Raw genomic sequence first — 17,176 nt, forward strand, 5'->3', positions numbered from 1 at the left:
TTGGTTCACTTCTGTGTCCCATCACCTAGCACCAAGCCCAGCTCACTTTACATACTCAGTGGATATCTGTTTAAAGAAGGAAAGAACACCAGTTGATAAGAAACAAACCAAAAAAGCAAATGCTCAAGCAACACGCCCCCTGAGCAGTTCCCGAGGCAGCCAGCCCGCCAGCTGAATGCTAAAGGAGGCGGCATCCACATCACAGCATCAGCCCTCCTTGGTACCCGCGGGGCACTGGGCAGTCCGTAAGTCAATTTTCACACATGCCTCGCCCAAGGCCACAAGCAAGGAAGAATGAAGGCTCAGAATCAAGCTTCCTTTGACACTAACTACTCAGCAACATCTTCTGACCCTGGGGCCCCTGGCCTGGGTGCTGTACTAGGGAATAGGCGGTGCCATGGGGAGACACTAGTTCCCGGTGGCTTCCCACACTCAGAGAGTGCTAGGAATGCTCCAGTCCACCAGTAACAATCTTTTTGTAGAGTGGACACTCCTTCCCCGAAACACACATGGTGTGGTCAGCACTCAATATTATAAAGCTGTTACTTCTACCAGAGCTGGACACTAAATCCTTCAGATGGTGGTTCTTAACCAGGGGCAACTCTGCCCCCCAGGGGATACTTGGCAGTATCTGCAGACATTTCTGATGGCCACATCTGGGGTGCTACTGGCATCCGGTGCATTGAGGCTAGGAACACTGGTACACATCCTTTCATGCACAGGATAGCCCCTCACAACAGAGAATAATCCAGCCCGAAATGTCAGTAGTGCTGAAGCTGAAAGACTTGCTTCAAGAGAAAAGGTAATAAGAAAATGTTTTGAGATTCCTGGACTGACCGTTAGGAGAGGAGTTTCCTGAATTTGGGGAAAATTGGCAATAACTGGACATTTAAGGCCTCACCCTCATTCTGTTTTGGGTTTTCTTTTGTTGTTTGTTTCGGTTTTTTTTTTTTTTGAGACAGAGTCTCGCTCTGTCCCCCAGGCTGGAGTGCAGTGGTACGATTGCGGCTCACTGCAACCTCTGCCTCCCAGGTTCAAGGGATTTTCCTGCCTCAGCTTCCCTAGTAGCTGGGATTACAGGCGCATGCCACCACACCCAGCTAATTTTTGTATTTTAAGTACAAATGGGGTTTCACCATGTTGGCCAGACTGGTCTTGCACTACTGACCTTAAGTGATCTGCCTGCCTCAGCTTCCCAAAGTGCTGGGATTATAGGCGTGAGCCACCCCCCCGCCCTAGGTTTTCTTTATAGTACGTATTTACCACCTGACATTATAATATATATTTATTTCACTGTTTGTCTCACCAACTAAGAAGTACGCTCCCTGAAGGCAGAGACTCTGTTTCACATGCTGCTGTGTCCTCACTGGCACACAGTAGGGATTCAATAAATATTTGTGGAATAAAGAAACTCCTAAGAATATCAAGTCATACAAAATATCCAACCTCCTTTTGCAGCTGTTTTCTCATTATGATCATACCTATCCTGCACAAAGACCCCAAATCCATTCTCCTGTCTTCCACAGTAGCAGGTTTCAGCTGTGCACATGACTGGGTAATATAAATATAAAAACTATACTTCCCAGCCTCCTCTGTGGCTCAGTGTGGTTACATGACAAGACTCTGGCCAATACAGTATTAGCTGAAGGGATAAATGTGATTTCTGGGTTACGCCCTTAAAGGAAAGGGCGTGCCCTCCTTCCTCTTTTTTCCCCATCCAGGAGCCATCTTGGATGACGCAGATGAGGGTACCACCCTGAGAATGGAGAGTGATAAGACAGAAAAAGCCTGGCTTCCTGGTACGATGGGGCCAGCATACCAGCCATGGACTGCTTATCCCTGTGCTGTTACAAGAGGAAGAAATCATTTATCTTGTTAAAGTCACTGTTACTTTGGGTTTGGTTACAGCAGCCTCTACATCCTAATCAATACCCTCTAATAATCCTCCCAATAACCTCCCCTGCCTTGCAAGCTCTAACTGCTTTGGAATCACGTTCAAAGACTCCATAACACCGCAAGGAGTATCTCAGCAGCTGGCATTCGAGAGCGATTTCATGATTTCCCCTTCTCACGTGTAGTAGATGTGATCCTCAGTTCACATGTAGGATTATTTCCTCCCTCAGGCTTCAGAATATCTGAGGACATTGCTAAGCCAGAGAAAGAAAGGACAGGAAGTCATATTATTTCAGTCCTTCAAATGATAAGGACAAAAGGAACTACCAAAAAATAGCCCATTAAAATCTTAAAACACCAATTATGCTTAAATTCATGAGTTCATAATGGTACCAAAAAAAAAAAGCAACTACACACAAACAACCGTAATGGATCATCACTGTAAGATATTAATGAACCAACCCATTATTTAAAAAACTGGTAAATAAAGGGAAAGAATCAAGCATTCATCCTGCTTTTCCTATATGAATTCTATCATTGTTGATGAAGGGAAGTTTCTCTTTATAGAAGTTTTCCAGCTAACAGTAGAGGAAGGGATGGCAGAATTAGAATAGAATATCACCATTTTATAATTCATGCACCACTGAATTAATGGAGCAAGGCACTGACTATCAATCACCAAAAGACAGGCAACCCAACTCCACGTACCTCCTGTCAGAAGGATGTGTCATCACCCATGAAGCAATCTTGCCAAAAACAATTGAATCTGAATGAATGAAGCCTCTCAGTTTTACTGCTAACTTACAGGACATACAGAGGAGACAGGAACACACTAAAAACCTCATCATGGAGATATAACTGGCAAAGGCCAGACTGAAAAATTTCACAGGATAAACAACCTCATTTTTTCAACAAATAAATTGCAATATAATACTAATGATGAAACCAAAAAAGGATCTTATTATTTAATCTAGAGGAAGAACCTCTAGATTTAATCTAGGGGAAGAACCTCTCCATCAAACCAGACTTCAAACAAAGGCATCTGCTTGCAATGCTTGGTCTGACTCCCGACGCAAATGAACTATAATAAAAACAAAGAAGAAAACACTTTTATGATATTTATATAAGACAACCGGAAGTTTAAACACTAGGTATTTCATGATATTAAGGAAGTATTATTAATTTCCATGTGTGCTAGTGGTCTTGTACTTTCAGAGTCCTTTTTTTAGAGATACATGCTATTTCTACATGAAATTATAGGATGTCTAGGATTTGCTTCAAAATATTGCTGTGTAGCTAGGCACCATGGCAGGCACCTACAGTCCCAGTTATGCTGGAGGCTGAGGCAGGAAGATTGTTTGAGCCCAGGAGATCAACGCTGCAGTGCACCATGATTACACCTGTGAATAGCCACTATGCTCCAGCCTGGGCAACATAGCAAGATCCTATGTCTTTAAAAAAAAAACAAAAAAAAAACTAATAACAACAAACCCCCAAAACAAAATTACCAGGTAATGAATATAACAGGATGAAGGTGTAGAAGAAATCAGATTGGCCATGCATTGATAACAGCTGAAGCTTCATGGTGGGTAGGTAGGGGTACCTTGTACTATGCTATAGTTACATATGTTCAAAATATTTAATTAAAAGTTTTAAAATCTTACCCCCATTTAAAAATCTTCCCCAGCCACAAGGAGGGGAAGGAAGGAAGATAGAGGGAGGGAACACTTTTGAAGGCCCCGGCCGGACGCAGGTCCTGGATTAGTGAGCCTTGGATATGTGTGGCACTTCCGTAATGGGGGCACAATTCAAACGCCTAATGGGTCCAGATAGGAACCCTGAATGAGTGAAATCGGTGAAGTCTAAGAGGAACAACAAAACAAGTGTGAAGATAAATAACAATGGACAATCCACCTATCGTCGGAAGACAAAAGGGAATGGCGGGGGCTGTGGACAGAGCAAGTGGATGTTCCAACTAAAGGAAGTAGCCTCTGCTCAGGGCCAGCCTTGGTTTTGACTCCCAGTAGCTGCCATGCAGGAGGTGGGGCCCAAGGTGGCTAGATCCTTGGATTTTCTAAGCAAAGTCAGAAATCCCTATTTTTATGTGCAATCCCCGGTTTTTCAACACTGGCATCTAATCAAAATATTTTTTCAAATACCGTGTGGGCCAAACAAAATATCTGCGGGCGAAATGCAGCCCATGGAGCACCAGTTGGCTGCTCCTTTTCCAAGTGCTGAAGCAGACCACAACTCAATCCATCTGTAAGAAGGGGAGAGGGTGCTTTCATCAATTTTGGGTCAATTCTTTTTTGGGCATTTAATAAAGCTGAGAATTCAAAAGACACCATCAACTTCCAGAAATCTATAAGAACCGGCTGCGGAACATTTCAAAGGCGTCCTCCACGTCATCAGCTTATGCAACAGAACCTCTACTTTGCCCAGAGTTTTGGAAATTAACAACCAGGGAGTGTCCTTTCAGCTTTCCTGGGATAGTGGAACTAACAGGCTTCAGATGAAACCTATTTGTTGGTTTGCAGACAGCCTGGGACTTAAGTCCAAACTGCTCGCAACAGACAGTCCTGCCATAAAACCAAGTTGGGGTGCTCAAGGCTCATCATAAAATGACCAGAGAATCCACTTCGGCTGCCTTGCCAGAGATCTGATTTTATGACTGTTTAAAGGGATGAGACAGATGTCATCCCCAAACCTGAGAGCAGCAGAATTTGTTGCTGAGGACCAGAACGGACTCCTTCAAATTCAGCCCTCAGTTTGTCTTTGACTTCATCTAGAGAAAGATTCTTGACACCCTGGATGGGCAAAACAGGCCCCAGCCCTGCGTCTATTCACAGGCACAACTTGACCAGATCCCTGGATCCATAAAAAATTAAAGAGGTGTCAAAAATGCAGCAGAGAAGAGCCAAATAAATGGTTTCATCATTCCCCAGGAAGAAAACCCCTCTTTTTTTTTTTTTTTTTTTTTTGAAAGGGTGGAAAGTAAAAGAAAATTGGTGCTAAAACAAAGTTGAACTGGTTCAGAGCAAAAAGAGAGTCCAGAATGTTACTTGAAGGCAGCACACACCAAAACACACCCAAATCTCAAGTCTAGGAATGACTGGCAACCACAGCTACTTCAGGGCAGGGGGCTTTCGTTTGTTCTTTGTGGGTTTTCCCCTGGGAAAACAAAGCTTTGCCCTTGATCCAAAATGGGTTTATCAAGGGTGGGAAGGGAGGGAGCACAGAGAATAATCTAGTGTATGAAATGAGTTGAGTAACTGCCACCCAATTCATAGACTAAAGTAACCAAATTCTTTTTCAAGTTCTACACTTCTAGAGAGAAACAGACTACAGCTAGCGCTGATATTAGAAAGTTATGTAGATTTTTTAACATTATAATATTCTGGCTGGGCACAGTGGCTCACACTTATAATCCCAGCTTTTTGGGAGGCTGAGGCGAGAGGATCACTTGAGCCCAGGAGTTCGAGACCAGACTGGGCAACATAGCAAGACCCTGTGTCTCTATAAAAAATAAAAAGTTGAGCCAGGCATGGTGGCATGTGCCTATAGTCCCAGCTACTGAGAAGACTGAGGCAGGCAGATTGCTTGAGCCTGGGAGGTTAAGGCTGCAGTGAGCTATGAGGGCACCACTGCACTGCAGCCTGGGTGACAGAGTGAGAGACCCTCTCTCAAAAAAAAAAAAAAAAAAAAAAGGGATTATCTTGGGTTGTGGCTGGAATCAGGGAAAATCCATTGCAGTTTCCAGCCCCACAAGTTATGCTGCTGAAAACCATCACCTGAGTGGCGGCATCATCCTGAAATGAGTGAGGTAGCTGGTATGGTACATCCAGCATAGCACACCCACAGAGCAGGGAAGTGAGTCTTAGCCCTTCTGCCCTGTGTTCTAGTAAGAATGAAACTACAAAGGAGGGCCTTTAAAATTGGTTATGATGCTGACCTACCCATAAATCTTGCTTAAAGGAGCACCTCACTCTTTCACAAGGATATTCACCTGTTACCACAAGAGAATAGCCTCATTTGGAAATTAAATATAGCATAAACAATTCAGAACAATTAAAAGTGCTGGTTCCAGCAGATGACTGGGAGCCCACGAATGACACTGGATGCTGCCTCTCACTTGGTCCTCTTTTTTAGGAGCTGTCTGCTTTTGGTAGGAAAGATGCTGCTCTGGAATGAGGGCTGCGTGGACAGCAAGTCTGGGAAGGGACTTTCTTGTGGTTTGGTGGCTTCTGACCTCCAAATGCAAGTGCACATTCCTTTGGAAACACTTGCTTTGCAGAATTTCAAAAAGATCACTGAGCGTTTCTGGGTCTGGAGTCGGCTGGAACGTAGCTCTCTTACATAAGCCAGAAATACAGAGTCCACATCATTCGAGATGAAAGGACAGCTAAGTGGCACAGCTTGAAATCTGACATTCTTAGAAAGGGAGGGGAAACAAGAGAGGGAAACAAGAGATGCCCCAGGGACAGATACCTGCATACCGTTTAGGCACCCAGGAGAGGGACAGAGAATGGCTACCAGCTCAATTCAATGATCTTCCAACAGCAACTCTTGCAGATTCTGTGGGCTCCTCTGTAGGCAACCACAGTTTTCTGGACTTTGACATTTTCAAGGCTCGAACTATCCTTTGCTGAACCTTTGCTGAATTTACAGAGGTAGCCTGACAACATACTTGAGAATTCAGGCCAAGAGTCAGCCTCCTGGCTCTTCGTCAGAGCCTAGCTCTGCCCCTGCCCCTATAGCTCACAACTGACAAGGAAGAGGAGGAGGAGGAAAATGTCACTGCGGTTAGGGGAAGAAGAGTGATCAGCAACTACTGAACCCTCACCGTGCGCATCAGGTACTGGGCAAAGAGCTTTACAGGACGCCCCCATTTTCATTCTTACAGTAACCCAGAGAGTCGGGCACCATTATAAGTGACTTGGCCAAAGTTACAAAAGAGGGCAGTGATGAGGCCAGACTGAGAGCCAGGCAGGACAACCACAGCAACTCTTTGCCAGACAAATCCTAGAACTGAGGCTGGGCCTTCAGACCAACCATCCAATTCCTGAGAACGGGTCCCCATTGACCAAATGACAGGTACAGGACAAATCGTCAGCACTGTGGGTAACAGCAAGTGATATGGAAGTTTCCACCCATGGGGGACCTATGTGTACGTTTTACCACCTTTTGTAGAAAAGGGGAAAATAAGAATACATGTGTATTTGCATATGCTCGGGATTACATTAAAAAAAAAAAAAACCCTAAAGCATTCATCCTCAAGGTGGATGACGTTGCTTCCACGGGGGTAAAAATTGGTTCTCTGCGGGAGGGGTGTTGAAAAAAATCTTCCATATGACAATGCTTTGTGGCCCTGCAAAGGGCTATGGTACATGAACAGACACATTGTGTGTCTATAGCACTGACATTTCATGGCATGGAGATTAGGAAAAAAATTGTCTTAAAAGGCTCCTGGCTGGGGGTGGGGGGTTGGTAATAATGAAACAAAGGTTGAGAAATAATGTTCTAGGAGGCTAGAGAAAAACCAGTGTTAGAGAGCAGACCAGAAGGGGGAAGACATTTTCTGCTGGATGTCTTTTTTATATATTTTTCCTAAACGTAGGAACATATTGCCTTTATAAAGATACATTTTTAAATGAAGGCAAAAAAAGGACGCTGGCAAAAGCCCTCCCAACGGGGGCCTGGCCTTTTATTGGTGTCGGCTCCAGGTGGCCATGTGAGTTAAACCTGGTGCTGGCGGTTTCTGGTGGTTACTGGTGTACCAGCAAGGCCTACGCTGAGATACTCAGACCGGGCTCTCCAGGTGCCCACAGCCTCTGGGCCACTTGGCTGGGCAACTGCCTGGCCCAGTTCTCATCAGCACAGAGACTCCCTGTGTCTCACCCTCTGTCGGCACCAGGAGGCCCAGCCCTGCCGGGGTCATCGTGGCTGCCGGGCTCACGGCAGGGCTCTGCGGTGACCAGGCTCCGCGTGGGCTTTGCACGCCTCCCCACACAGGAGCCGCTTTGTCCCAGGCTTGCCGTGGGCACTGAGGGGCCCTAGTGAAAGATCCCTGAACTGCGGAACAAAGCAGGCCAGTTACAAAACACTTTTCCATCACTGGGTTCCTTTCCCTGCTTCCTGAGCTTTGGAGGGTGGGTCTCTCTGTTCATTCCTCCCCCGCCTGTTTCTCACGCATTGGTGCACCCAGCTTCTGCGTAGAGCCTTTTCAAAGCACACCCATGGCCCCTCTGCCAGAGGCACAACTGGCAAAACCTGGGCCACTGGTCCACACTCCTCCAGGGAGCCATGGCAGGGGATACACTCACTGGAGTTCTCAGCAGCCCCCGGCGAGGACATCATCTCCCTCATGCAGATACACATCCTGAGGTCCCCTGGAGGAAGCGGGGGGAGGGAGCCTTGGGCGGTGCTCTGGGGCTATGTCCACTCATCTATCCCATGGAAGAAGCAGGGCATGAGGGTGAGGAAGCCCATCTCCAAAGATCAGAGTAGCCCATTTTTTTCTCCTACACAAATAGATTTTTAAAATTTGAACCATGTCCTACAAGAAATCAAGGCAATTAAATTCATAAACAAGGCTGGGCATGGTGGGTCACAGCTGTAATCCCAGCACTTTGGGAGGCCGAGGGGAATGGATCACCTGAGGTCAGGAGTTCGAGACCAGCTGGCCAATATGGCGAAACCATGTCTCTACTGAAAATACAAAAATTAGCCAGGCGTGCTGGCAGGCACCTGTAGTCCCAGCTACTTGGGAGGCTGAGGCAGAAGAATCACTTGAACCCAGGAGGCAGAGGTTGCAGCGAGCCAAGATCATGCCACTGCACTCCAGCCTGGGCAACAGAGCAAGACTTTGTCTCAAAAAAAAAAAAAAAATCATAAACAAATAAAACAGCAGGTCACATTTATGGAAGATCCCTTTTATTGACATGCACTAACTCATCATCCTCAGCACAGCCTTTGAAGGGAGGAACTGTGACTGTCTCATTCTATAGATGGGGACATGAAGGCACAAGGCAGCAAGTAACTTGCCTGAGGTCAGAGTCAGTGATGGAGCTGACACTCAAGACACAAAAGAGTCATGAAATCTGACTCTTGTTTGTATAAAAAGGCAACATGAATCTCTGGAGTTAGAAGGCAGGATGGTGGTCACTTTTGTAGAAGGGAAAGGGACATCTGGGGGTTTCTGGGGTGCCAACAAGACTGTCATAATCCAGGTGGCAATTCTGTGGGTGGCCCGCTTGTGAAATATACAGAATGCACTACTGATTTCTGAATGTGCACATAATTAAGCACTTTACATGAAGAACAGGGCAGAAGTAGATTTAAGAATAAGCAGACTGATTTGTGCCCTTCCTGCACACATCAATATACTCTCTCTCACACACACAAGCTGCTATCCTCACAAGTCACTGCAGGGGCTGCAGCCATCACCGAGACCACATCCTTTCTTTTCTGGACGTTTCCAGAACGGGGTAAAACATCTCCTTTGAGTCCCAGGCCACACCCCTGCCCCCATGTTCTCTCATCTGTGGCTGAGTCTCTGGGCAGCTGTAGTAAGCTCTCTACTTCAAAACCTGTGGTGGGTTTGGTGGTGAGATGGCCCGATGACCTCTGCACCCCCAGTTCAGCTGTGGAGTCAGCACAGCTCCTAGAATGCACCACAGAGCGCTAGTAAAAGTCACCTCTGAGTCCACTTTCCCCAGCGCCTCTCCCGCTTGCTTGCGTCCTGAGTGGTAAAAAGTGCAGCCACCCCTCATTTTATGCAAGGGAAGCTGAGAATTACCTGTGTATTGATCACATTTGGGCAATTCCAGTTGCATTTTAAGTAACCGCGCTCATGACAGGGCCTGCGGGGCACACCCCCTGTGAAATGCACCGCCTTCCATCACGCTCCTGTCACGGGATTCGTTTTCAATTTCACACATCCCCCTTTTTTCAACCCTTGCCTCCCTATAGTCCATTTTGCAAAGGCAGCCAGAGTGATCTTTTCAAACAGTAAATCAAACCACGCTGCACTGCTGCTGAAAGCCTGAGGGAGCAAGCCCACGTCTCCAAGTTCATGGCCTCCGCCACCTGCGTTCCCTCTCCCTGAAACACTCTTCCCTCAGACCTCCCCAGGTGTGCGTCCATCCCCAAAGGCCGCCTCTTCAGAGTGGCCTTTCTGTACACTCATCTGCAGGGGCCAACCTCACCCCCAAACCAGGCAGCCACCCTCTCGCTCCTAACCCTGTGGAATTTCCCCTGTGGCTTTCATTGCTGTCTGAATTTCGCTTGCTTACTTACTGCCTTCCATGCTAATGTCTATCTCGCTTACCTACCAAACAATCACCGTGAGAGCAAAGATTTCATTTCATTTGTTCACTAGTGGATCCCTAAGTCCCAGAACAGTGTCCAGCACAGAGTAGACAGCCAGAAAATACTAGTGGGTGAGAGGGAAGGAGGGTCAAGGACAGAGAAGTCAAGGGTCAAGGACACAGAGGAAGGGAGAGAGGGAAGAAGGAAGGGTTAAGGACAGGGAGGGTTGGGGAGGAGAGAGGAATAGGGGAGAAAGGTACGGAAGAATTAGGTCCCAGAAGCAGCTACTGCTAGGCCCCAGGTACAATTTGGGGCCTTAGAACAAGGGACTAGTCACGGAAGGGGGATGACAGCAGAGAGAACGCAAGTGATGGTGTATGAACCATATGTTTCTGAAGAGCTGTAAGAAAGTGCCTGAATTGGGGTGGGTGGAGAAACACGGGGCTCAGGGGAGTGCATGCCTTGGGCCCTGGAATATTACTTATTTTGCTTTTCCAAAGAGACTTCTTGAAAACGTCTCAAGTACTCGGAGTGGAGAAAGCAGAAGGAGCGCCTTGGTGTTCCAAGAACAAACGGGGCCAAGCCAGCCGGCGTCTGTGTGCAGGAATGCAGGCGGGAAGGGCTGAGATAAAGCACAGATGCCCCATGAGGGAGCGGGGTGGAATGCCCAGATGCGACGCTGGGATCACTGGCCAAGGTGCAGGAAACGATAACTCAGAGCTGGGGGCTTCCCTGGACCCCAGGGCAGGGGCGGGATCAGCTTCAAAGATGGTTTGTTTGCACTTGTGCGGGGGAGGGAGGACCTGTGTGTTCACTGGTGACTGCTTCCTTTTCCAGCCACAGAACCTTCCCTCAACCCTCAAAACGCATAAGTCCAGCTCTTACAAAGTTTCCAAGGAAAGCCCACTTTGGCAAAATCCCAAGGGAAATAAATGACAAACCAGAAATGCCCACGCACAGGCAGCACAGCATGCTGGGGTTTAACATGGGCCCCGTGCAGCCAAATATGTGCCGTGTGCGACAGACTCCCTTGAAATCATAAACGAAAGGGACAGAAAAGGACCTAAAGACCAAGGAAGTTGCCCCACCAGACACCAAAGGAATGACCCAGGGGATTTTCCAGTTTACTTGTCAGAAATAACACAACACAGCAAACCAAGACGTCCAAATCTCATATCCATAGAGCTGATGGTGGCATATCTGGAATGTTCCATGGATGCACGGGCTACACAGACTAGCTAGGAGACGGGCTAGGAGAATTTGAAATTGCAGCAGTTCAGAGACAAAACTGCACCCACATCTTGGTGGCTACGGTGGAGATGCAGTCTGGGGCTTGCCACTGGGCATGAGCCACCAGGGGACCTGCCCATTGGAGGGTCCTGGGGTGGGCAGAGCCTTGGAGACAAGGCCGGTGGAGCACTGAACATAACTAGTGGCACTTGCTGCCTTTTGGAGGCCACGTGGGTGGAAACCATTCCACTGCCCCATCCAGCTCTGGCCTCAGGAATGTGCAGCCCCCAAATTGAGAAGCCGGACTATGGCACAGGGGACAGGGCAGTGCTGCGCTTCAGAGCTCTTGAGCTTCCTTTATGTTATTTCTGCCAAGTATTAGGAAAAGAGCTTCTAGGCCAGCTGTGTAGCATGACTCCCGGGCCTCCATTCTTGCAGAACACCGTACAATCCAGTGTGGACATCACTACCTGGAGTGTGCAATGCGCTCTCCTTTGTGCTACACCCCCGCGTTTTAGAGACTTATAATGTCCGCTAGCATGATAAAGACTCTCAGAAGTCCCGCAACAAATAATTAAACAAAAACAAAAACAAAAAACTTGGTTTAACCTAGTTTTTTCATCTTTTAAAGCCATGGAACCCTCCTTCAGAAAATAGCTCCTAACATCCCATGGGCTGGGGTCATACAGCATGTATCTAAATTTCACCTTGCTCGGTTCTCTGAGACATCCTTAGAGCTGACTCAGGTTTGGACCTAGCGGGACTCCCCCTCACCACGACTTTGAACCTGCCTGTGTTCAGAAAGGGCTTCAGGAGGCCCAAAAGGGTCTCGGTACTCAGCTGCTTTCTCTGTAACATAAGCTTCTTTGGAAACGGCAAGGACATCTATGGATCTGGGGCTGCCATAGCCAGTCATGACCACCTCGGGCCACTTGGACACGGGTGCCCCAATATCCAAGGCACTTACCATTTGCCTTTAACAAGGGATGGACAGGGTAGGAGAGGCCAGTGTGTTTCTCGCTCTGGAGACCAGACCAGCCCTAGGTGCAGAGTCAGCTGGGGAAAATTATCCAGCCCCGCACAGACACTCATTTATTTATAAAGCACCTCTTCTCCAATACAATCGATCCCCCAGGGCCTCACGTGGAGAGGGATCTGGTTACGACCATGCTTCATTGATCCACCACGTTCTGCCTTAGTTAATTCTCTACATGATTGCCCCCTTGAAAATAAGCACCAAAACCTTATCTTCACCACTGTGAATGTAAATTGTTCAAGGATGGATTGTATGCAGATGTCCGTTTCAAAACAGAGCACCATGACTTTAACTCAACCTGTGCTTGATTACTCAGGATCAAACGGATCAATTATTAACAGAGCAATACCTAGAGGTCAGCCTTGTAAGGCACGTGGGGGCAGGATGACCCTACAAGAAGTGGCCCCAGAGGTCTTTGCTTGGTGAATTCAGGGGACGTTTTTGATAGACTGTCTCCCTAGGGCTTGGGTATGGAGAATACCAGAAGTCACAGAGCCCCCAGATAACCTGGCTTGTCAAGACGTTTTGTAGAGTAAAGGTCAACAGCCTCTGACTATGCAGCAGAGGATATTTCTGGCACTGCGGTATATGAAATTCAGTACCCAGTCTTGATGGTAACTATTGTGGCTGTTTCAAAGCTTTCGCTTTACTTCCTACCCCTTGGCTGGGCTCCTGAGAGTTAATTTTCTGAAATAATTGAGGTTTCAGGGTATATCAGATGCTACTGCCTATAAAATACAGGACTGGAACTGGGAATGACAGCCAGCAATTTAGGTTTTTCCTTCTTCTATTAAGAAAAAACTCCAGTCGCTTAACTGTACATTTTTAAATAACGTAAACAGTGTCATGGGCTTTGCAACTCGATGGATAAACGCTTGAGGGGATGGATACCCCATTCTCTATATGTGCTTATTTCACTTTGCATGCCTGTCTCCAAACATCTCATGTACCCCACAAATATATATACCTGCTCTATATCCACAAAAAATTTTTAAAAGAAAAATGAAGGTAAAGAAAGTCCAACAGCCTATTTTTCTGTCTGGAGCCCCCAAGGCAAGGCTGCTCTGCTCATCCCACCCTCTCCGACCTCCCAATGCACCTTGCGGCTCCCAGGTGAGTCTTAGCAATGTGGTTTGTCCTTCCTCCCTGAGATCCTGGACCAACATCTCATCACAGCTTCTCCACAAGACTACCCTCTGGGCAGACCCCTTGCCCACAAACGGGCACCTACAGACTCACACAAAGCCTCCTCTGCATCTTTTCCTTGGCCCAAACCACCCATCAGCTGGGCTCACCACAGCGGAAGCCCACTGCTTCCTTCCCATCAATGCGCATCTCTGTTCCACGAGCACAGGGTAGAGAAGTGCCCGCAGCCTGCCTGCAAGCTGTTCTGATAAAGCCACTTTTCAATGAGCTTTCTTCTTCCTTTTCCTCCCTCTCCCTCCCTCAAATATACAAAAGAGGGCTATAAAATGGGATTTTTTTTCTGTACAGGAATGAAAGGAGGTTAGCTTTCCTTCCTATTTTCTTGGCCTCAGTCTAAATCTGGCAATTGGAAAGAGTGTGGAAGCAGTTAAATGGACCCAGTTCATGACCCAGGGGATGCCGGGTTGCCCTCATTTGCTTTTTCTATGGGGGCGATTCTGGAGGGGGGCATCTGAAATTGTTACTGCTTCCCCTCTGCAACTACTGCTGGGAGGTAATTCTTGCACAGAGCTAGGGGTGGCTTTCAGGGTCATATTATTCAACCTCCTTAAATTAAAATGGGGACACTGAGGCCCAAAGAGATTACGGAATCCGTAGGCCATGCAGTGAACTTCCTGGGCAGAGATGCTTCAGGGCACCATCCTTACAGGCAGTGACAAAACTCAAGCGTCTTACCATCATCCAAGTAGGTCTGGTCCAAGTTCTGCTCCTGTTTAATGGTCACCCCCGAAGGTAATACTTCCTTTTGGTCACTGACCGGGGGTCCGTTTTTGGCGGCTCTTTGGCTCGTGGCATTCTGCTGCTGAATGACTGTGGGGTAGGAACCCGGGCTCAGCCTCTGACCTTGACTGACCGGGGGCGGGCCAGGCCTGGTGGTGCCTGGTGCGAAATTCTCGCAGTACATGATGTGCTGGAACTCCTGGTGGCTTCCGCAGCGCAGCTGCTGGTTGGTGGGTGAGTAGTGGATCACAGGCGAGGCCTGCTGGTTGGTCGGAGAGGAGTGGAGCAGGGCTGAGCTCTGGCCCTGGGAGCCGGCGTGCACCAGCACAGAGCGGTGAGCGTCCGCAAGGGACAGCGGGGCGGCCATGAGGGCCGGCTGCTGATAGCCCAGCAGGCTGGGGCTCAGGCTCTTGCTCCGCTGGTAGAGTACGGCCGCTGGGTTCTGTTGCTGGTAGCGGGCGTCAGGGGATGAGAGCCCCGTGCGGAACTGCTGGCAGGGAGCCATGGTGGCCACGAGGCAGGAGGGGGACTCGGCCACCATCGGGTGCTGGGGGTAGTAAGACTGGCTCCCCAGGCCTCCATGGGTGGGGCTGCAGATCAGAGTGGGGTCATATTCATCCGTGGGCTCCGTCTTGATGGCTGGGACTGGGAGGAGAAAAGAGCACATAGGGGCACCCATGGCAGTGAGCCACGGATGTGCACGGAGGATTCGTGGACGGTGCTTGGGAACATGGCCTTGGGAGTCCATACGGGTGGGACAAACAGCTGGTCCCTGTCACTTATCAGCCTTGGGCAAAAGGCTCCCCACGCAATTGTCTTAGGTAGGAAATTTTACCCTGGCCATGAACATCTTGAATTATAGATTTTTCCAATATTGGAAAGGTGGCTGGTAGGTCTGACTCAGCCCTGGGATGTTTACAGCCTATCTCTCCAGGTGACAGCTCAGAGGAGAATGCTTGATTTCAGATGATGCCTCCCCCTCTTTCTATCCCAGCAGCTCCTGTCTCCGCTTGCTTTCCTTTCTACTGCTTATCCCCATCAGAAATGTCATAGATGCTTTACATGCTGATTTATTACCTAAATACGCCCTGCCTCCAAATGTTAGCTCCTCAAAGAGAGGACTTTTGTCTGGTTTTTGATCCTCATGACCCAAAACAGCACTTGGTACTTAATGGGCACTCAGATATTTTCTAGACAAAGGAATCAGCAAAGTGACTGTTTCCTTCCTCCATTCTGTAGTGCTTTGGGGGAATAAGCACTACTGTCTCAAGCCTCAGTTTCCCCATCTGTTACCTGGCAGGAACAATCATACCTACCCCCACGAGATCACTGGGAGGATTAAATGTGTGTGCAAAGCACTGAGTACACTGGCTGGCATACAGTAAGTGCTCAATGCTTGCTGTCACTGCTATTCTCTTACTATGATCATCCATCATGACTACCACTTGTGTTGTCGCTGTGGCCATTCCTTTCTCCCTGCCCAGCACCAGTCACTGAAATCACTCCTTCCCCAACATCCATACTAAAGCATTACCAATCCCAGGAGTTGAGGAATCAGTTTTCTTTTTACTGGAGTGAGTCAGTGACAGGACTGTGACCAAGTGTGTGTGCATGTGTGTGTGCGCATGCGTGTGTGTTCATGCATGCGTGTGTGTGTGTGTGTGTGTGTGTGTGTGTGTGTGTGTGTGTGGTGGGGGACCTCCAAGTATTGGGGATTGGAGGAGATAAGGAGACTAGGCAAGGCTGTCTCTAACCACAGAAATTGTCCCTCGAGGTGCCACTCAAAGGCCATCACCTCACTCCCTGGCCCAACTGGGAGACTGAGAGCTCACTCCAGCCACGCTCAACCAGACAAGAGCCAAGGCCGGGCCACAAATGAGAGGCAAGAGCACCATGAAACATATCTGAGAGCATGTCTGCTCAAAGGGATTCCTGAGCTGCAGCCTAGAGCCCCCCCAGCAATCTCCCACAGTTTTGGGTCCTGGTGACCTGAACCCTGCCCTGATAGAGTGTCATGTCTGTCCCAAGACAGCAGTGTCCTCACAAGGGTCAACACAAAACTGTGGGCACAAGTCAAGCTCACCAAGGCAAGGCTGCCAGGGCACCCCTCAGTTTAATGCTTCTAGAAGCCCAGAGGCTCCCTGAGAAACTGTCATAGGACGCAAATTATACCCTGGGTGATTGTCTCGAATTATAGGTTTCCAATCTTGGAAGGTAGCTAGCAGGTGTTTCTCAGCCTGGGAAGCCTATAGCCTATTTCCCAAGGGAGAGCTCAGAGAAGCATTTTTAAAATTTAAAATTATGCTTCCCCTGGCTGTTCCTGTCCCCCTTTTCTACAGCCCCAATCGTAATCCAACATATCAATAATATCAACATTATCTATGACCTAATCCCCTCTGTTAGAATGGCAGCTCCACATGGACAGGGATTCTTACCCTGTAGTGTTCACAGCTGTGTCCACAAGCCAAGAACAGTGCCTGACACTCAGATATTTTCTGGACAAATGAATGCATGAAAAAATGGTACTCATCACCTTTCTTGGGGCTGTACTTTGTGGGAATGAGACCTCCTGACCCGGTTATCCACCAGTCACTCCATTAGGCCATGGGGTGATGACTCACATGGGGGGGTCACATAAAGATTCTGCACGTTTTAGGGCACAGCCCCTCTATCATGATCAAATCCAAGCCAGGGACAGGAGTCATCCACTTACCACCCTTCTGCTGAACATGCATACACACACCCTTCTTCTATTCCCCCTTCCCCTAAAGGAAGGTACTA

General features: G+C 48.1%; 1 protein-coding gene and 1 long non-coding RNA gene across 4 annotated transcripts in view; one reads left to right on the forward strand and one right to left on the reverse strand.

Annotated features, from left to right (window-relative positions):
• The window catches only part of LOC117977269 (uncharacterized), a 262,398-nt gene that overhangs the window by 235,481 nt on the left and 9,741 nt on the right, over positions 1-17,176 (forward strand). The window lies entirely within an intron of this gene.
• NFATC2 (nuclear factor of activated T cells 2) overlaps positions 1-17,176 on the reverse strand; it is a 176,959-nt gene that overhangs the window by 31,438 nt on the left and 128,345 nt on the right. For all 3 annotated transcript variants that reach the window (XM_063601232.1, XM_034947643.4, XM_034947644.3), the window contains exon 9: positions 14,351-15,040. In XM_063601232.1, the coding sequence (XP_063457302.1) occupies positions 14,351-15,040 (690 nt within the window). The remainder of the gene's footprint in view (positions 1-14,350; positions 15,041-17,176) is intronic.

Source organism: Pan paniscus, chromosome 21 (assembly GCF_029289425.2).
Source record: "Pan paniscus chromosome 21, NHGRI_mPanPan1-v2.0_pri, whole genome shotgun sequence".
In the NCBI taxonomy this organism is placed as follows: domain Eukaryota; kingdom Metazoa; phylum Chordata; class Mammalia; order Primates; family Hominidae; genus Pan; species Pan paniscus.